This window comes from Balearica regulorum, chromosome 9 (assembly GCF_011004875.1).
Source record: "Balearica regulorum gibbericeps isolate bBalReg1 chromosome 9, bBalReg1.pri, whole genome shotgun sequence".
Classification (NCBI taxonomy): domain Eukaryota; kingdom Metazoa; phylum Chordata; class Aves; order Gruiformes; family Gruidae; genus Balearica; species Balearica regulorum.
In genome coordinates this window covers 11,633,982-11,655,421 of record NC_046192.1, presented here as the reverse complement: position 1 = coordinate 11,655,421, position 21,440 = coordinate 11,633,982, and the positions used below count along the sequence as shown (strand labels likewise).

At 38.1% G+C, this 21,440-nt stretch overlaps 1 protein-coding gene across 6 annotated transcripts in view; it reads left to right on the top strand.

The window, feature by feature from the left end:
- Positions 1–21,440, top strand: part of TRIP12 (thyroid hormone receptor interactor 12) — a 78,898-nt gene that overhangs the window by 21,890 nt on the left and 35,568 nt on the right. For 3 of the 6 annotated variants that reach the window (XM_075761079.1, XM_075761078.1, XM_075761077.1), the window contains exons 2-4: positions 5,478–5,624; positions 14,130–14,255; positions 15,230–16,029. In XM_075761079.1, the coding sequence (XP_075617194.1) occupies positions 5,527–5,624; positions 14,130–14,255; positions 15,230–16,029 (1,024 nt within the window). In that variant the 5' untranslated portion in view covers positions 5,478–5,526. The remainder of the gene's footprint in view (positions 1–5,477; positions 5,625–14,129; positions 14,256–15,229; positions 16,030–21,440) is intronic. The other 3 variants (XM_075761083.1, XM_075761082.1, XM_075761080.1) reach the window with 1 other exon arrangement.

Genomic DNA, 21,440 nt, shown 5'->3' with positions numbered 1-21,440 from the left:
TTAGATACAGTACAGCAGGTAAGTCTTAGTGTACTCTAGCATCTTTAAATTGTGTAGACAGCTTATGGCTATTAATGGGGAGAAGGTAGAAATGGTGTCAGATAAGAAAGTAAGTGGTAACTTGCTCTTCCTGTGTTGGAAGAAGAAAAGCTTGCCATTCTTTAAGGCTTGATGCTTTTATGCAACTGAATAACCCAGGATTTGCAGGAGTGCAGCTAAAATCCAACCGCCTTACTGTATCTTACAGCACCTTGCAGCTCATGGGACAATATATTTTTCCCTTGTTTCTGTACAGAAATTTACTGTCAGAAAGAAAGGAGGGATGATGAGAATTTGGGAGATGTTACAGAAATTTTCCTAGGAAATTCAGTACCTTATACCCCTTCCCTTAGTTATTCCATGAACTATTTCTACAAGCAGAAGGGACAAGAGGCTGCTGAACTGAAAATACAAGCTTCTGCCTGCAAGGACTGAAGTGAAAAAAGAACTGGGCAGATTGGATACCTATTGAATTTAGAAAGTATAGTAAGGAAGAATATAGTGTCAAAATCAGCTGCACAAGACTCAGTTTAAAGCAACCAACTGGACTAAAAAGTCATCTTAATAATTAATTTCTGAGTCAGCTGGTGAAGTAGTAGAAGTAATTGAATGTGCTTGCAAGTGCTTGCTTGCAAGGCAAGAAAATAGGTGTGTATGTTTGCAGGTAAATGAGGAGAACCCTGTGAGCAGTGGGCAAAAATGAGGTGCAGCTATGAGATCAGTTTAAAATGAAGTAATGTAGGTTCAGCAACTGCTGAATTGTTTTGGACCATATGCAGGAAGTTCTTCAGTTCAGTTGCAATTAAAGTCTCAACTGTTAAATGTGTTGTGCGTTTGTATATTTAGAATGTTGCTTCTACCTTAGCATGCAGTTAATCAGATCAGATACAGTTGATAAAGTAAATTAATGTTACCTACATTGAAGTGAAGGAACACAAGTCTGAAGCCTTAGACTTAACATTTTCTGATAAGTACACTGAACCCTAGATTCTGGCTGGCAAGATGTGCAGCTTACTGGAAGAAAATGTTCTGAACTTACAAGGCATATAAACATCCTCCCATCTTCTCCCCCTCTTCCCCCCCGCCGCCTTTTTGCCTAATACTGACTTCAGGGCAGTAAGTCTTTGCAATTTTGAGAAGCTGGCTTGCTGCAGCAACATTAAGGCACTGGTTTTTTTGGCCAAGGTACAAAAGAGAAAGTATGCTGCCCAGTGTGCTTAACTCCAAGCAGATACCAGGCATTATAATAGAGTATCATAGGCAGAGGTGCTAGGCATATCCTTAAATATTCGGGAAATTGGAGTGCAAGAGCCTGAAAAATTCTTCTAGTACTAAGACTCTTGCAAAGAACTTAAATACCACCACCACCAAAAAAAAACCCCAAACCAACCAACCAAGCAAGTTCTAGGGTTCATCCAAGCAGTAGAGTTGTTACTGGTTTGCCTTGTTACACTATTAGTGGCCCTAGAGCCTGTTGGGGTGCTTCAGTTTTCTTGTTTTCTCTTCCTCTCTGTAGCTTACATCACAGTTCACAGTATCCTTCAGGGAGCGCTTTTGGGTGTTAAGTAAAAGCAGGTACAGGCTTGTTCTGTAGTTGTCAGTTTCCTCTGTTTGCTTCAAAGATATGCAAAAGTGTCAGTCACTGCCCTTTGACTTTTCCATGAGAAGAGTGGCTTCAGTGCAAGTTGACAGGTGTTTTCTGTCTTGTGTTCCTGTGGAAACCTCTCCAAGTAATATCTTGGCTACACGTTAGCTATAATGTTTGAAATAGATCTGTTAGGTCTACAGAAATTAATTCCAGTTGCTGTCCTGTGCAGTAACAAAGACAACTGTTAACAGTAATCAAACAGTGTTTGCTAAAACTCAAGAATACTATGCAAGATAATAACAATTAGATGCCAGTTTTGAAGATACATTTTAGGCTTATTTGAAATGCTGTTTTTAGAACTCATCCTCAATCTAAAGACTCTGCTTATGGGGAGAGCATCTGCGGACCAGTGCTTTGGCATCATTACAGCTAAGAATATGGAGTTGTGAAACACTAACTAAAATGGCTTGTTTACAGAAAACTTTATGCTAGAAGAGGAACTGAACTTAAAATTCTCAAATCTCAAAGCCTGTTAACTGAAGCTCGGAAGTCTGATGTACCATTGTAGCTTTTTCTTATTGTGGGTGTAGGGAGAATGCTCAATGTAGTTGAGGAAGAAATAATCTTAAAATGTGATGGGACTGCACTGGCGCATTCAGCTGATTTACTGGGTTGCACATCTTCTTTGAATTTAAGTATCTAAAGAGGAGGAAGAATAAGCCAAGTGCAGGGAGTGAGGTTTACAGATAGAGGGAAGAGTCTGAATGAGAACAGTTCAGATTTAGGGACCTTAAGGTTCTCTTCTTGTAGCATGTGGAAGACAGAGTTGTGACCCACTAAAAAGATCCCTTCCCTACTGGACTAACTGGGCACATAGTATTGTGTGGCTTCAGATACTTGCAGTGAGACTGAACTGCATGCTTTTATGGTAAAGGTCATAGCTGGATCATGAAGCAGCATTATATTTAAAGGCAAACCGGGAGTCATGTGGTAACACACTACACAATAAGAAATACAATTAAGTTCAGAGGTTTCAATAGAGAAGGCAACTCTGGACATCATCTTGACTTGACAGATGTCTTATAGGATAAAATAGCTGCCATTTCATTCTTCTACACAGCTGAAAATATCGTGTATGACAACACACTATGCTGCATAACTTCTAACCACAGACTACTAAAAGTGGCTGGTTGACCCAGACAGATGAACATTAAACTGAAGTTTCCCTAGACAGCACCAGGGTTGCCTGTGTGATGTTTTCTTCAGCTAACTCTTCTGGTGTTTTGTGGAGGAGCCCATTTACTGGCCCTAGATGAGAAAGCATGTGGCTGACCTAGCAGAGCTCTAGAATGAGCACTGCTGCTTGCAGAATGAAACCTGCTGGAATGCATGTTCTTATAGTCAGTACGAGGTGATACAATAGATCTATGGCAATCATTTCATAGTATGACTGATAGTTTGACATTAGTACCCAATTTCAATGTCACTTGACCTTTGTACAGGAGGCGACATTACTCCCTCCTTCCAGAAGAGGCACAAAATGTGCCTCCTTGCTGATGTTTGATTTGTTTTTTCATTTGGTGTTTGAATACAAAGAAATAGAGAATGCACAATAGCATTTGACATTGCTTATGACTGACTTCAGCTAGACCCCTAGGCAGTGCTGAAACCTTGGTCAGCTTTCAGCCTGGTTAATGCTAGGCTTGATGTCTTCCATCTGTGGCATACTATGCAGAGAATGCTACTGATTATGCTCTCCTCAACCTGACTAATCTGGCTGCACCAGCAAACTGGCATAATTTCCAGCTATAGCAGGCTTTTTCTGCTCCATTTTAAATCTTTTTGTGCTCTAAAGTATAAGTTGTAGAGCAAAAGTGTCATGTATTACTTAGCTTTAACCTTTCTGTTAGTGGGAATATTTGCTATGAATAAAGAGTTAGGATAAAAGAATAATTATGAAGAGGGAAAGCTCAGCTACTGAGGTGTAGGGTTTACAGCTTTCTCAGCTAGAATTCTTGATGACTGGTAAATTATGAGGTTCATTGAACAGCTGTATTTTGTGGGTTTGTGTATTTTGTGCTCTACTTATATTCTTTTGAGTTCCTAAGCCTAGGAACTCAAGGTGAAGCACCTTCCTAAGCAAGGTGAAGACAATTATTTGTTAATTTAATCCTACTTTCTGCTTTTGCTGTCTGCTGCTGTGTTGGACCTCTTAGTGGAAAGAACACAAGGAGCTTTGAAAAGATGCTTTTGACTCATGTGATGTGGAGATTAGGATGGGGACCAAATCTTCTGCTTAACTTGTATTTTTATTTGGTTCCTGGAGCTTATTTCTGGTGTGCTAACTGGGAGCTTTTAGTACTAGGATGTATCATAACAGTGTAACAAGACTGAATCTGAACTAGCAGAATTCTGATCACTAATTTATTGTGCTGTGCAGGTGTCTCAATCATATGCATGTTCCTTTTGGCATTGTACTAGGTATATGAGGTAATGGTTTGCGTAATACCAACTTACGTGCCTGGTTTCTTATGGCCTACAGTAAAATAGAATCATTCAGGATTCTTTTTTTCTACTCACTTTTGTTTATTTCTAGAGGCACTTTTAGAGGAATAGACAATTATAGTTGAGTGTTGTCTGGCTTTACTTGACAACACCAGGTCTCGAGTGTTATTTTATTGGAGGCACTCAAATTTGAACTGAGCCTTAGTTATCTGCAGTTGAAATGTTCTGAAGTTTTTCCTGGCAGACTTCTTGCTTACTGTGCTATAGATATAATAGATACTGAATCAGCATGTAGACTATTGTGTTCTTAAAATTGGGTTATTTTCCTTCTTGTGGCTTTTTTTACCTGCCGATACCTCTTTCACCAGATTCCACACAATTAGAAACAGTAAAACTGGATTTGCTGGTTGTGGTCCTGTTGCTATGCTCTCTGTATAGAAATAGCAATTTAGTACAGGATACGAAAGTTACCTCTCTTCACTGAGGAGCTGAGTGAGGCTTGATCTTGAAATACCTCTGTTTCTGAGGTCTGCAGCTTGGTGTTATGCTAGTCTTCCATAAATACCTACCAATATCTGTAGACCTGTAGCAGTCACAAAGCAATTCCAAAAGTAGTAATACAAAGCCATCATATTGATTATTTTTTTAATAATTATGTACCCTCATTAGTTCTTCTGTCTCAAATACCTTTTCCTGCTAATTAAGCTCTTGTGAACAAGAACTTCTTGCTTATGTAGCTAGATCTGTTTTCCTGAATTACTATGTATCTTTCTTTATGAAAATGCAGTTGCATAAATCTAACTAAATTTTAAAAGCACAGTAGTTAAGTTACTTCTAAAATCATGTGGATACCGCTGCTTATTCTTGAAATACTCATTGTCATCTCCCACAATGAGAGTTAAAATCATCGAATCTTTAAGGGTGGAAAAGACCTCTAAGATCAAGTCCAACCCTCAAATACTTCTGTCTATCAAGCATTGAGTTTTACTAGTTAGTGTGTTTTTCCTTAATGTTGACAAATACAGGTTCTCCAAACTTGTGTTTGTCTTGTCTCCTTAAAGTAATCGTACAATCCTGCCAGAAAAGAAGTGTGTCATCATAGAATAGTTTGGGTTGGAAGGGATCTTTAAAGGTCATCTATTCCAATAGGTTATATGTGTGCTATATATACTGAAAACTGGTTGTTCTGTATTAAGGATCTAAATGCTTTTTAGAAGAATCTTGGCCTGTGTGTCTTAACTAAAAAGTTTTTAGTTAAACAATAGCATTTTATATTCACCTCTTCAGACACGGCTGTGAGTCTTCATGCCACATGTCTTATGACTATATCTCTCTTGTCTTTCAGTGAATGATAGTGTCTAGAAAGGGTATGTCCCTTCAGGAGAGAGGTGCCAATGTCCAACCGGCCTAATAACAATCCAGGGGGGTCACTGCGACGTTCACAGAGGAACACTGCTGGGGCCCAGCCACAAGACGACGCAGTAGGAGGAAGGTATGACTGTTATCTGTAAGTGTGGTTTTAATGTATAAAAGCAAAATTGATGTGACTTAGAGAACAAAGTTTTCTACCCTGCAATCCAAGCACTGAAACTTGCATAAAATCTTTTTGTCCCTGAAATGCTGTCTGCACTGTTGTTGCACGGGATGAAAACATGGATTACTCACTATCGTGCATGTTCAGCTAGAATAGCAGTAGTAGATCTATGGGGAAAACGTGTAACTGAGCTATATTCCACAAATCACAGGTAGTAACAAATTCCTTCTCCCTCTTCCTTCCCTGTTAACAAAAATATGTGGAGGGGACAGGGAGATTCTGGTGTGTGAAATCTGGGAAAATCTGTGCCCCTGTTAGAGAAGACTAACAGGTACCTCTCTGTTCCCTTGCACTGCATGTTAATCCTGTGCAGCTTTTGAATAATTCAAGAACGAAAGGTTTGCCATCCTTTAATATACTGGTACTAGGGAGCAAGTGGACCAGGTTGTATTTGTTCTGTAAGTGGCTGTTTCTAGAATGTAGAGCAAAGATCTTTGAAACTTTTCTGTGGATGCTGACTGTATAATTATTGCCATGTCCTTTAAGGAATTAAGAGTAGTCTTCTGAGTGAAGCCTATGTGGATGTCTTCCTTTAATTTTGTTAAAATATTACTCTAATAAAGAAAGGTTGTAGTATAATGGCAGGCAGCATCTGTCTGTATTCTACTTCCTTTGAGGTGTTACTGGTGCAGTTTGAATATGTGTATCTTCGGCTTAGGTTTTTTGGTATAAGAGTATTAAAATACTGCAGGTCAATGGCACAAAAGAAAAAGATTTTTACTGTGAATGAATTGGGCTATAACATATAATGAGGAAGAGTTGCATTTCTTACTGGTATAAATAACTGAAAACAAGGTCACTGTTGAATGGATGGAGGAGGCTAGCTGTTCTTCTAAGGAACCTTGAGGGGGGAATAATTCAATCTGCAAAATGCAGGTTCACTTTTTCTAAAGTACTCTTTATTGTACAAATGGAAAAGCAGATGATAAACACAAGGCTTCTGTCCTGGGCTTTTGTAGCGTAAGGAGGAGGAAGTTGCTGCCTTATGTAGCTGATTATTTTGTAAGCCAGAATTGGTTTTGGAGAATACTCCTTCTTTGAACTGAGTCATGGTAAACCCTTCATTCAGTTCTGTCCATTCTGTGTTATCTCTACATCTGAATGGATGTTTATGTTAGATATTGGTCTACCAACTCTTTCCTCTTACACTGAACTTGACCTGGGGTGAATAACCCTCTCCCTAGAATAAAGAACTAGAGGCAAGTTATTTGGGCATGGGATGGGGGATTATTCTTCAGATATCTACTGTTTATTCAGATTTTATAGCAGAATGCCAGGAAGAAGCTCTACGGTGAATCAGACAAATTGAAGAATATTAGGAGTAACTCTGTTTTCTTATAAGCTACTCATCTGGTGTTTTGGTGCAGTGTGATCTGTTACTTATGCTATCACACAATGATTCAAGATCCGACTTGTCTTTAGTGACTGAACCTCTTCCACCCCTCACCAAATTTGTGTCAGTCAGACTTCCGTGACTAAGAGTGATTGCACGCTTGAACTGTTAGACCTTTATCAGAACCAAAGCTCTTTGCTTAAGTAAAGAGGATGGAAGCTTACGATCCTCTTTGAAAACGTGGGCTCTTTAGAATAGGACCTCCCCTGCCTTTCTATCTCTGAACAAGTATTTTTGGCTGGCAAAGTATATAGAAAGGCCTGGATAACACATACTGATTAATATAAACTTTATAATGAATTCAGTTTCTCTTATTGTCTTCTGTATCTTCTTTTTAATAAGCTGCTGGGCAGAAAGGCTGTTGTATAAAGAACAATGTAAGACAGATCTATCAGGTCCTTGAAAAATTTGTAGATTAAATGGAAAGAGACAGAGTCTTGGATAACAGTCACTTTCATCTGTTTGCTTGTCTGTAGACACAAGCCTTAGGACTCATCCTTTCACACATCTAGGATGCAGTGGGTTAGTATATTCTAGTTCTGCTGCTGAACAGTACATAGGAGGATCTGGAGCTCGCAGCTTGATGTATCTTCTTCATTATGCCTTGCTGTACTCTGGTGCTACATGCTGCTTTGGCTGCTATATTTAAAAAGAAAAAAAAAAGGCAAACACACACACTTCCCAACTGAATACACCTTTTCTTATATTAGTTTTTTTGTGATACTTGAGTCACTAATTTATTTCCAGTCTCTTTTTATTTGTTATCTGTAAAGTGAAAAAATTCAGCTGTAAAATCATTTAAATAAAGAAACTATGGAAAGACCATTTTCAATAATGTACTCATATTGTGCCAATAACTGTGAACTATGTTAGTATTATAGTTGGAGTTGGGAATGTTCTTTTGAAGCAAATCTGTGATCCACACCTGCTGTGCTTTGGCTAACATCATGGAATGGGCTTTGAGCACTTGAATTCAAATCTTTTCGGATGAAACTAAACTGGAAGTCATGCTCTAGCAGAGCAGTTCATGCATCCTGGTCACTTATAATCCGGTCTGCTTTGAAGTAGAAATCATTGAAATGCATAGATGATGGATGTTGGTCCTTAATGGCAACTATCTTGCTTTACAAATTTTTTTCTGTTGATCTGTGCTACTTGTTGATGTAGTTGTACATACAGTATGTTATTCAGCCACTTTATTAGATCCACGTGTTGCTTAAAAATGAAAACCAAATCAATATACAAACAAAACCCCCATCTCCCCTCAAACCCCCCACAAAACAAAAACTAGTATTGCAGAGGGAGTTAAGCAGTAATGTGAGTCTGTAGGGGGTTGTTGCTTCATGCCTAAAATTAGCCACAAAGTTTATAAGCAAACTTAAGGGCCACACCTTGTAAAGTGTTGTAGAAGGTTACTTCACTTTGGTCATAGATATGTAATCATAACCCTTTGAGCAAGGACAAGTTTTGATACTGTCTGAACTTGTGTACTTGATTACATTTCTGCTTTGTATAAATAGCTTTCTAAATGCTGGAAATGCAACAGCTTTTTTTGTAAAGCTTTCTTGTGGCTAAGGTGCACACATTTTCCACATTGAAACTGACAGAAACTTAGTTTGCAGTTTGTCGCTTGTACTGTAATTTCAGACTTTGATGTGAAGCCCACTAATGTAAGCGAGTGATCATATAGCCATTGGTAGTATAGCCAGATGGCTTTGTAATAGCCTTAACTTTGCCCCTGTCTCTTGTGCTCTGACTGGAGTGAACACTGTAATAGACTGCAATTGAGGAAGGTGTTAAAAAGGAGAGAGGATGGAGAATATCACTTCCAAACTGAAATGCTAATGCATGTCTTTTTTTATAGCTTTTAACCCTTTTGTAGTTTAATGGTCTTCTGTTAAAACTTTATCAATTTAACTTGCTAAGCAGCTATTCTTCACTTGCATGAAGACTTTGGAAAATCCAAACTCCTCTCTGGTCTAGTACGTAAAACATAAATGCAGAATCTTCCTTCTGTGACATCTAATACTGGCAGATTTGGCTTAACATGGAAGCAACAATGCAGACCTATTTTCCTCTAGACTGGGCTTATTTGATATCATCCTAATAACGTCAATACTTGCAGTACTGTGTTTGATTTTTACGGTTGCATTTGTTTTAAAAAAACCCACAAAAAATCAACAAACAATGCTGCTAGACTCACAGTGTAGAAAGACTGTTGCAGCGTGAATTGGAAGTACACTTAACATCTATAATGAGTGCTTTTCTCAAAAAGAAGTGGGGTATGTGTGTTTGAAAATAGATGTAGAAACTAGTGAGCTGTTTTCCACCTGTGTATACACATAACCAAACTGGCCTTGGTGAAGTTGGACTAATGTGATTCTTCACTGTCTGTTGTCATTAGTGATGTTGAAATAACTTTGTGCTTTGGATGACTTTCTGCTCTTGTGGATATTGGATCTTACTGGCTCTACTACTAGATTGAAAAGTATTCAGTGTTATCCTGCTAATTCAGAGTTGCTGTTACGATGGCGCCTTCCTAGTTGTACAGCATGAACCCTCCTCTGAACTATCTCCTCTAGCACTTTCCATTGAACTCTTTGCAGGTTTGTAAGGAAGCAATAATGATGCTAAAGCTTCCCTTTGCAGCAGTAAACCAAAGAGGAAGCAGATGTATTAATGAGCACTCTTTTCATGGGGGCAGGAGGAGGGGATGGAAGGTACTTACCGTCACTTTCTTAACTTTCAATCTACATTATCACCATATGTGAAGATTTGTGCCCTTGTGGTTTAAGTTCCCAGTGATGCCATAGGATTTACTGTGAATGGGAACAACTTCGAAGTGATACTGTGAGGCACACAGCAAGAACTCTTTGAAAGTGGTGCAGTTAACTGTTCCTTTCAGTTGTGAGCAACATTTCAGTATATTGGTATGGAGTACTGGAAGCAGTCCTATGCACTAGAACTATTTACTGGTGCTGCAATTTTTTTTTTTAGTGGCATGAAATGATAGTGACGCTTATCTTTTAATCTGCGTATTGCCACTTTTCTGAAATCTTTAGGAACAGCAGTATTTAAGTAGGATATCAGTTTGACATAAATGATTGCTATGCTGTTGCAGTTATGTATGAAAATATAATACTTCATACACATTTTAAGTTTTTGGAATATAATATATACATGTTCTTGTGCATTTGGGATTGGAGACTAAGTAAGAAATAGATCCTTCTTAGCTGCATAGAGGACATTAGAATAAGCAGAACTTGGAAAACTCTTTGAACTGACCTTTTTCAAATACTAAAGCAAGAAGAATGCTTTTGTCAGTTATACTACTTTTGTTCTGAACACGATTTGGTTTTGGATTAGTCTTGATAATATATTAACTGTTAACATGTTACCTGAGACTTGTAAATTTAATGTTTGAATTGGTGGAGAAGACAGGTGGAGTATTTCTGAGGACAGAAAGTAGGGGTTTTTGCACATCTTATTTCATCTGTGATACTGCTTTTTTATCTCACTTTTGACAGAAGTGAGAGAGTGTTTAGTTTTGTAGACTTCATGTTTGGAAGCATTTAATACCTCACTCTCAGCTGCTGAGGAACATGACTTAGATGAAACACTTTGTTTATAAACTAATTTCAAAAAAGTATGGGTTTTTTTTAATATGTACAGAGTAACTCTATGAGGACAGATTCTAGTTGTTTCTTTATTATAGTTTTGCTAAGGAAGGCTAAGGGATGGCAGTTTCTACTAGATTGTTTATATAAACACTGCCGATTAAATGGTGTGTCACTTGTAAACTTCTGTATTTGTGTTACTCTAAACTGAGTGTCTACCTGTGAATTAAAATGTGTATCAACAGACAGCTTTGCCCAGTTGAGCAAAGCCTTGGAGTGGGTTATGAAACACCAAAGCAACACTTGAAGGAGCAGCAAGCGCTCAGTCTTCTGGACCTGCCCCTGCAAATGGTTATGGACAAACAAAGCTCACAAATACTTACCTTATCATTTTTCATCATTAATGAGGAACTTAGCCTCTCAAAATACTTGTTGCTAGAATATTTGTTTAAATGAAACTTCTGAATGAATGATACATTAATGGAAAAAAAGCAGAGAGCTTGTAACTGAGTAAGTTATGAGTTAAAATCCTTGAATTATGGGCAAAAGTACAGGTAGCTTACAACCTTTAACAAGAATCAATCTTCTGGCTGCCTATGTGTGTTTCATAGCGCTTAGTTCTCCAAATGTTACTCTTTTTGTTTCTAGCTCATCAGACTCTTCTAACTACCTTTGTATGTAAGTTAACTTTTAACAAGACTGTAAGCAAGCTGTCACAACCTTAATATAAATTGGGACAATGATACTTGTTAGTTGGTGTATGGTTAAAGATCTTTTAACTTAATCCTGCAGTCTCTCCAAATTGTCAGTCTGCTTGTCATCATATAAATCTTAGAGAAGGAGAGTTAATTTCATGCTCCTTTTAACTGACATGCTACTGCATGTACAGTTGCTATTGTGTACCTTCTCTTTGCAACACATGCAAGGTGAATGATTAAACTCAAAGAATGAGAAGTGAGAGCACAGTGAGTCTTTAAAAATAAAATTTAAAAAAAATCCTCATCAGTTTTGACTCCCCATTTGTTATGTTTCTAGTGTAACCTTTCTGCTCTAGCTGAGTATTATTTCTACTGATAGTTTGGTGGATAAAGAAAACAAAGCACACGCAAATAGTCTGCACAATACAATATTCACAATCCCCAGGATATGGTTGTAGCTTTATTGAGCCACATAAATTGGACATTGTATGAAGTGATGTTTGTAAAACTTGTAAGAACCTGAAGGGTTTAAAGGTGGAAGGGAGGAAGCTTGGAACAAGTGGAAATGCTTCAGTGCATAACTTAAGTATTGGATATCTTGATGTATTGTTTTAGCCATATTTTAGTTGAAAAGATCTTCAATTATTTGTGTTCTGTGAATACTTAAAACATTAAGTTGAATCCAGTTCTAATTAAAGCAAAACAAAAATCTTTAGGGGAAAATAACCTTTTAAAATATACTTCAGAATAAATGAACCTTGATTACTTAGCTTACATAAAAAAAAATGAGATTCCTGCCAAGTGTAAATTATGTAATAACTTCTGTTACTCCCATAATAAAAACATTTCAAGGGGAAAATTGAACTTCATGCCTTAATCTTTTGTTAGGAAAAGGAAAATCCAAATGCTCGGTATTAGGCGAGACATTTCTGAGTTTACCTTGATGGAGTTTGCTATTGTGAGCTAAAGATCTGTTTTATTTCACTTGCTTTTGCTAATAAAAATGATTTCATCTACTATTGGAAACAAAAACAAATTACTGGAGTATGGAGAAGATGCTGTTAATTTAATCTTTTCAGACTTAGAAAGATGAGCCACAGACAATGTTTTGAATATGTGCTGTCTAGCTGCATTCATCAGTTTGAGTAACTGACTAAATGAGAATACTTAGAGGAAGGAAAGTTATTGAGAAAAACAGTCGTATTACTGAAGCTTTAACATTTCAACTCTGTAACCACATGGTTTGCTTATCACTTAGGTGATCAGACTTGGTACTTTTTTCCTACTAAGGTTTATGTTTAAGTTCATGTTGAAATCCTTCAAGGATGGGGAAACTTTTCTGGTCAGTAGCGGGCTTAACTCTGACTTTGCTACTAGATTTCTGGCATTTGGTTGGAAGAAGGTATTTGAAAGCTCATGGAACTCTTCTGCTTACTCTTTTGGCCTAAACTTTTTGATGTCTGGGGTCATGGGTTCGAGCAGAACACTTAAATCTGTATTTCTCCCCTTCCCCCATAATTCAGAGATCTTTGTGTAGCTCAACTCAAAGGACTCAATAGCCTAGGTTAATAGCATATAATCAGCAGTTCTTTAACTTTGGAACATTGCTTCTTCCAGCACTAATACTAGGGCAGTTTGAGGTTTCGTACAGGTTAGTGGTGCTTCAAGTTTCTGTATAGGTAGGATATGAGCAGTAGAGTTTCCTTGGTGACGGCTGAGTCAAGTGTGTGTTTTATCCAGGGAAGTACAAGCGAGATGTCCCTTGCCTTAGCAATTATTTATGCTGCGCTGTTTTAAATGCTCATGAGCTTTCATTTCTGTCTTGTGGATGGTAATTCCCATTGGTTTTGAAAATAGATGTGGTATATGTGAGGATCTAGCCTAAGTCTTAAATTTTATCTACGGTATAGTATGATCTTTATCGTCCAGTCAGAGCTCACACAATAAACCATTTTTTGCATGCAGCTGAAAGCTGCTTGGAAGACCTCTTGTAGCTTATCTGTGTGAAACTCATTCCTTCCTCTGACATCACAGGTTTCCTGTCTCATCTGACTGCTTTCATCACTAGCATATATTTCTTCAGTTGTCTTACTTCAGTTGTTACAAAACAGCTCTCAGTCCTTTGAATTGGTGGATCTGCAGCCAGAAAATAACTGGCCAGGTTGAGCTTTCCTACCAAGTGGAACTGGTTGCCTTCCTATTCTGAGCATTTGATTTCCTTAAACTCCAGAGCAGAGACAAGCTTGTGAACACTTGTAACTGGATAAAGTCTTAATGTGTGGAACCTTGAAGTTGATGAGTATGTATCTATTTCTGAGAAGAGGTCTTTTTGACAAGTGCTCTAGTCTTGTGCTTTACTGTGCTATCTTAATGTTTAAGTGAATAATTTGGTAATATTGCACACCAGAAAAATTTTAATTTATCTGCACAGCTCAGGTGTGAACAGATGTTTTATTCATTTAAAATGACTAAATAATTGTGTGCTTTACAAAACAGTTACGCTGGTAGCGATTTTGTAACTGCACCAGGTGATTCTTTTGAAATATTGCTTTAATGTTAGGAGTTGATATGGAAAGGTTTGAAGCTGTAAACGAATATTTATAAGTGGTCCAAAAATGAATAATAATTCCACCTACAGGTTTATATCTGTATCTTGGAATCCTGATAGCTTTCTGTTTTGACTTTCTGCTGACAGGTCACATTTAGGGCAGGCAAAACATAAGGCACATAGCCCTCCTGAGAGTAGAAAATCTATTTCAAAGACACCCAAAGTGCAGTCTAATACTACTTCTGAGCAGTCCAAGGGACACTTTTCTAAAAGGTAATTGCGCTTCATATTCATATGTTAACCAGTGTTATCTGCGCTTCACAGCTGTGTATAATATATCTATTTATACAGAGTTTTTATGAAATGTATGACTAATAGATTTTAACTAATCTAGGTATTGCATTCAATGGATATATTTCAGTGTTTCACATTCCGTTTGTGTTTTTTGTTTTTCTGATTCACCAACTAAGAGCATTCCATCAGTGATGGGGAGGAAATGATTTCTGCATAACTAGTCCTGGAATACTTGCAAAGTATTTCTCCCCTTTTCCTGTTTCATGTTGGGGGAAAATTGCCCAAGAAGTTCTGAACAATGTCCAATATTAATTGAAACATGTAATAATCTAAAGTATACCTGTGTTCAGGGTAATCATCTTGGTCATGCTTTATCTCTCTTCATATGCTTTTGCTGTATAAACACTGGAACAGTTTTCTATCATGTAGAAGAGAATTTTGCCATTTTTGTATGTGATTCATTACCTCGATTTCAAGATTGAGAAACTATCCTTTCATTAAGAGCCTTCCTTGTACTAGAATCCAGTTATGACTAGTTATGCATTACTGAACACTCCTTACTCTCTTGTGGAACGTACATTCTCAAACATTCAGATAATAGTTTCATGGCTTGAATTTTTTTCTTTTTTAATCAGTTTGACATATCTATTTTAAAAAATAATCAGATATTAAAATCTATCCAAGTTACCTCATATCTTGTTTTTTTTTTAAAAAAAGGCAGTGTGCTGTTATTTTGCAATTTATTTTAGTTTTCATGCTGGCAAAGATTTACAATATAAGTGTTTTCATACAAGCATGGTTTTTTTCTTGTTTTAATATAAACTTAATCAACAATGTTTCTTACCTGGGGTTTCCTTTATTATTAGAGAATGCTGACATTTATCTTGCAAAACTGTTGCAACGGTGAGATTTCTTGAGTTCAACACTAACACTGTTCCTGCTTACTTCTACAGAGGCTGTAGTTCATCTGCTGTTTTAATACCACAACAAGAAGATCCAGAGAGAGTCAATACTTCAGAAAAGCAAAAAACGGGGCAAGTGCCTAAGAAAGACAATTCTCGAGGAGTTAAACGCAGTGCTAGTCCAGATTACAGGAGGACCAATTCTCCTAGCTCTGCTAAAAAACCCAAAGCACTTCAACACACTGAAACTTCCTTGGAAACTAACAAGCCACATTCTAAATCTAAGCGAAGACACTTAGACCAAGAACAGCCGAAGTCTACACAATTGCCATCAACAAGCAAGGCTCACACCAGAAAGGGTGGAGCTGCTGGTAGCTCCCGAAGTCAGAAAAGGAAAAGGACAGAGAATCTGTCTTGCATAAAGAGTGGTTCAGCAGTTGAATCAACTGGCGCTGAAGAGAAGTCAGCAAAACTCTCCAAGCTGGCTTCAAAATCGGTGACCTCAGCCAAAGCTGGGTGTAGCACCATCACTGATTCTTCTTCTTCAGCTTCCACATCCTCCTCCTCTTCTGCTGTTGCCTCTGCTTCTTCTACTGTTCCTCAGGGTGCCAGAGTGAAGCAGGGAAAGGACCAGAATAAGGCTAGGCGTTCCCGTTCTGCATCCAGCCCCAGTCCAAGAAGGAGTAGCAGGGACAAAGAACAGAGTAAAACAGGTGGCTCTTCAAAGTTTGACTGGGCTGCTCGATTCAGCCCAAAAGTCAGTCTCCCTAAAACAAAACTGTCTCTACCAGGCTCTTCCAAGTCAGAGACATCAAAACCTGGACCTTCAGGACTACAGGCTAAGCTAGCAAGTAAGTTGTTCTTTTGTGGAAGAACAAGCATGAATGTTTTAAAATTGTCTTCTAAACAAATACTTCTATTTTTTTTTTATTCAGGCTTCTTGGGATATTCTTTAGAGAAATTAACTGTTAGTGTGTTGTGCTGAGTTTTAAGTAAAGCTATGATTGAAACTATTTACAGCTAAAACAAATGATTTAAGTACAGTCAGTGTTCTATAAGTTTAAGTTCTATTTTGCAAATCAATTTTAAAGTAAAATATATACCAAATAATTGGATGTTGTGATGGGGACATCAGTTATAAAACTCTCCTTGATTATGTTCATCCTGTCAGATTTTTTTCTCATTTTCTAAAGCTTTCTGTCCTGAAGTGGGAATAAATGCTGGGAAAAAAGTGTTAATATGTGGTTTCTTGTTTCAAGCCCACTCTACTATTTTTTCCTTACTGTAAGAATCTCTGATGTTACTGTAAGAACAGTAATCTTTTAAACCTAGTGTACCTAGTGCCTGGTTCGTTAGCTATTTTATCTTTTAAATTGTTCTTATGAAATACATTCTCTGGTGTTGAATTTGAATAGCAGGTACTGTTCTTGGACACTGTCACTAAGAATTACAGGCTGTCTCCAAGCAGAGCACTTGCTTACTAGTGTGGAGATATGCTTGCACAAAATTCTTTTGAAATGCATTATACTGCCTTTATGTACTGTAGGATTTACTTTATAGCATGCATTCTGTAAAACTTGATTTAGGAATTTTGATTCCTAAGCTTGCTTACTGTTGTTCCTTTACCTAGACATGATCACAAGTAGCCTGTCACAACTGGGGCGTGTCTATAGTTAACACTAATGCAGGAAATATGTGAAATAAACAAGAGCAACCTGATGTCTTCCTGTGTAATCAAAATAGATTTAATTGACCTAACAGGCTTGTTTTGGATAACTTGCATGACTGGAGTATTGATTCTGGACTGACCTAACCTAATTAAGGAAGGGTGGCATTGGGGAAGGGGAGAGGAGTTACTTTATAGCAAGATTTTATTTACCTGCTCCATGGTTCAAGACTTACTGGGTGATGAATTCCAGAGTAAAAATTCTGAATTCTATAGGATGGAGTGAGGGAGAAGTGAGTAGGAATTGGGCAAGAATGGGACTGACCAACAAGTTCTTAGCTAAGTCTGTCCTTGTTACAGGCAACTTTTTTTAGCGATGGAGAAAAGCAGTAGGGAGGAGGAAGAATTTACCTCCAACAAGTGAACAACGAGAAGGTGAAGGCAGAGAGTAATTTGTGACAAGTTACAAAACTTCAGCAAGGAGTGAGAAGGGGAAGGATGGGATAACACAATGTAAGGGGTGTGTGTTGGGTAGCTTGATAAACAGCATTGAGGATATGAGCCTAGACTGTTTCCACAAAGAACATACTGAGAAAGCAAGCTTGACTGGCTTTAGTTCCTCTATGATCTGAAAATCATCTTTTGCCGAAAGATAAACTTAAGTTGAACTAAGATATTCAAGTATACGTCGCAAAACTAAGTTGGTATGGACTGTAAAGGTGTGGGTATAAGTATAAAAAGTTACTGGTAAGGGGCATGAAGCATGGTGAGATACATTTCTAGACTCAGTAGAGGTTAAAGTTACTTTCTCTAGATGGTGTCCCAATTTGGGTTGGAGGGAAGTACTAACAGGTGATATTAGGAAGTCTAAAATGTCTTTATTTTACTGTAGATTACAGCAAAACTTATTCTGATGGTTATTACATTGAATACCAATGATCAGAGTAAGATCTGATCTTACTCTGATCATTGTACTGAGAAGTGTCAAGAAAATACTAAGAAAGTAAACCTCCAGGGTAGATTTTTAAGGAAGAATGGGTAAGTTTTTAAATTTAATTTTCTGTAGGAAGCTAAGCTATCCTGTAGAGGATAAGGGAACAGAAGTAGGTGACTTTTTCACACAAATATTAACACCCGTAAAGCTTTCTAAAGCAGTAAGGCAAACAGTGATCTAGATTAAATTATTGACATGTACACCCCTCTGCCTGGAAACATGTCCCTAGAAGTCATAGTAGTAATTCTGTGTAGAAAGTGAAAGCTAAAACTCAGCAGGCTGGTATAGGGGTATAGTATGAAACGGATGTTTGAAGAAGCTTGAAATAGGGTGTATAGAACTAATAGGAGATAAAATACAAACATGCAAATATAACTGTAAGGAGCTGCAAAATCTTCAGGAAAAAATGGAGAGGAGTGGTTCTAGGAAGAAAAGTGTGAGGAGAGAGGGAAGATTATTCTGCCTAAAGTATGGTCAGTCATGTCTATGTAAATGCAATGCTGGTCACTCCTGGGTATTGCAGTTCAGGAAGTACAAGAAGAATTATTAGTAGTTATGATCTTTGAAGGAGAAACTAGAATAGCTGAGCTGTCTTACCCTATGAAGAGAAGAATGAGGAGAGACACGGCTGCTGTCTTTGCAGAAGCTTTTCACATATTGGAGGGCAATACCCTTAGGTTTCTCATCCGGTCCTCACTGGATAATTAGTAGGTGTTAAACGCATCCAGGGTGACTTTCAGAGTCCAGCTACACAGCAGTCTGTGTAACTGAGGAGTGACATCACTGAATAACAGCTATAGAAATAAAAACAGGCTAAAGTCTTTCACATCTATTTTTGTAGCTAAATATTTCTTGATGGGGAGAAAAAACAAGTTTCTTGTTTTGCTCTCTTGATTTGACTATTTTCACATCCCTTTCAAGCCCTGTGTTTTGTAGGGGCTTTTATAACGTTGTGAATTGGGTCATCTCACTGACTATTAGGGAAATCTCTACTGCTCTCTGTGTAGTGTCTTGTGGCCCTTAAGTAGGAAGAAGCTGGCAGTGATGGCTGTGACAGTGCTGAGAGCAGGGTAACTTAGGATATTTGTCCCTGACTGAGGAGCCTCTACCTAATAATTTAAGATTTGGGAGTCTGGAGAGGTTATTGGGATATATTGAAAAGCCATATGAAGGTGAACATGGAGCACGAATAGTGTATAACTCCACGCTTCAAGGGGTTTGGCAGAGATGAGGGAGAAAAGAATCTGAAAATAGCTCTGGATTAGTTTATTTGGGATTGTGGGTGACAGTGCTGTCTGTGTGATAGTTGTTAGAGCCTTAGAGTTGTGGACTTGGGATTGAAGAAATGACTGGCTTGGAGATACTTGATTTAATTGTGATGATGGGCTGTGTGGGGCTGTAGGCGAGAGCTGGGGATGTTTGGGCTGGTACTGAGGGGAGTGTAGTGGAGTATTAGAATGACAGGAGGTTGTCTTGCCTTCCTCTGCCATGGCTTTTTTTACCCTATCTTTATTGTGTGAAGAGAACAGCCCAACACAAGAGCTAATCTGAAGTCTAAACTTCTAGTCCTAACAAGTAAATATCTACTGATAATCTTTCTGAACTGCAAATAAAGGGCATTCCAGGTTATGGACTGTGGAAGTTTGACTAACTTTGTTTTGGCAACGCTCTCATACTTAAAATAAGTGAATGTAGTACAGCTGCATTCAGAACTTGTTTCTTTCATGCAGCAAAAAATGCCCTTAAAAAAAAAAAAGTTGACCAGTAAACACACCTAAGTGTGAAGATGTTCTTAATTTTAAGATTTTTTTTTTCTCTCCCCCCCCCCCCCCCCCCCCAGTCTGTTAGACTGCACTGTTTCAGGTTTAGCCTGTTTGGGTATATTTTCCTTCTGAGTCATTAACCCAAGTGTTTGGCATGCAAATAGGATGATGTCAGGGTATAAGCAATATATGCTTGCCATAAGGAAACCTATGCCTGTGCTTTAATTATGAAATTTACACCTGAAGGTTTTGCAGTTGCTGAATATGAACTGCTTAAACCTAATTTTCTCTTGGTTTATTGAAAGTTCCATCTCTGATAGTAACTTTTACTAGCTCTTTGAAACAGATCTCGATAGCTCTGTATTACAGGAATAATGCTGAATAAACAACTTCTGGAGATGAACATCAAACCAATTCCCCTGAAAGTGCTTGCTGTCTGTCTCTGGCGGTATGACTGGTGCTTTCCTTCCTCAGACAGTCACAGGGCATCTCTAGTAGCATTTCTCTGAATGCTGGTTGTGCTCTCTTCACCAGTGAAGGCTTGGGGCTGTTAGCCTCCTGCATCTCCTATAGACACAGGACTAACTCTGTTGGGAGGCCATGCTGGCAGTATGGTAAGGGAGAGATATCAAATTTTGATGACAACTCAAGTGAAAGGAAGAAGGTTCAGTCCTACACTGAAGACATTAGCAGCCCTGGGCTTATGGTATTGGGAAGACTCAAGGGATTTGTAAAAGATGCAGGTGGTAAGATTGACTTAAGAAGCCTTCTTAAACAATGAACTTTAAAGGCAGAGAGTGGCATTGAACAGCAGGAAGAAGCTCTGAGAAGTCTGTCTTTGTTTCCTTTGTAGCCTTTGAAATTAATAGAGGGAGGTGGAACCTTACACGTGCCCCGGTAGATATGTCAGAGGTAGAGAACTAAAGACTTGGGAAAAGAGAAACATGCAAAAAGATCTGACAAATAGAACATTCTTCCTGAGCAGCAGGAGAAAATGAGCTCAACTCTTCTAGGTGCTCAGGCTATGATGTATTCTGCAGCTCATCCACCAAGCGGTAACTGGGTAACACTTTACATTCTCTAAAACTCTCTTACTGAGGTAATTCAGTTTAAAGAGATGGCTCAGCTGATTTAGTGCCTCTTATGGAAAAGGACAACCCATTTGATGGCTTCTTTGCCCTACCGCTTAATGGTCTGTGTGCTCATCTGACCAGTGTTAAGCAAGCTCAGCTCACCAAACTGTCAGAATACTAACGGGAGGAGAAAGTGTATCAGGTGTGCACTTTGTGCATCTTGGGATTGATTTGGGGACAATAAGACATGAGTGAGTGTAGCATACTGTTAAACAACAGTAGGCAGTTAAGCTAGCTCTGCTGTTTTGTGAAACCTTTGCCCTTAGCAGAAATCCTATTTTGATACACGTCAAGTCAATCTTACTTCACTTACAGTGGATGTATGGTGTTTCATCCATAGCCTATTGCTAAGCTGATATGAAGTTAGTTAATATTTAGGTCTGACTACTTGAAAATGAGTACCCACAGATTTGAAGTAGTAAGTGGCATGCTCACATAAAGAATTAAAATGTATTTGTATATTCTTCCAGTGAACTCTACTGTAACAGGGTTGTTAACTTATTCTTCTAAACGTAAAGCAAAGGTGTATCTCACTTAAAATTTCACCATACTGTTATAGGTACAAAGTAGCCTACTTTTCCATAAATATAATATGACCTTAGAGTAGTAAACATTTTATCTGTGGAATAATACAGTGCTATAGCTAGTGGCAGTTAAAGTATGCATTTTCTATTGTAAAATATAACCAGCTAAGAGGGGAGTTTCC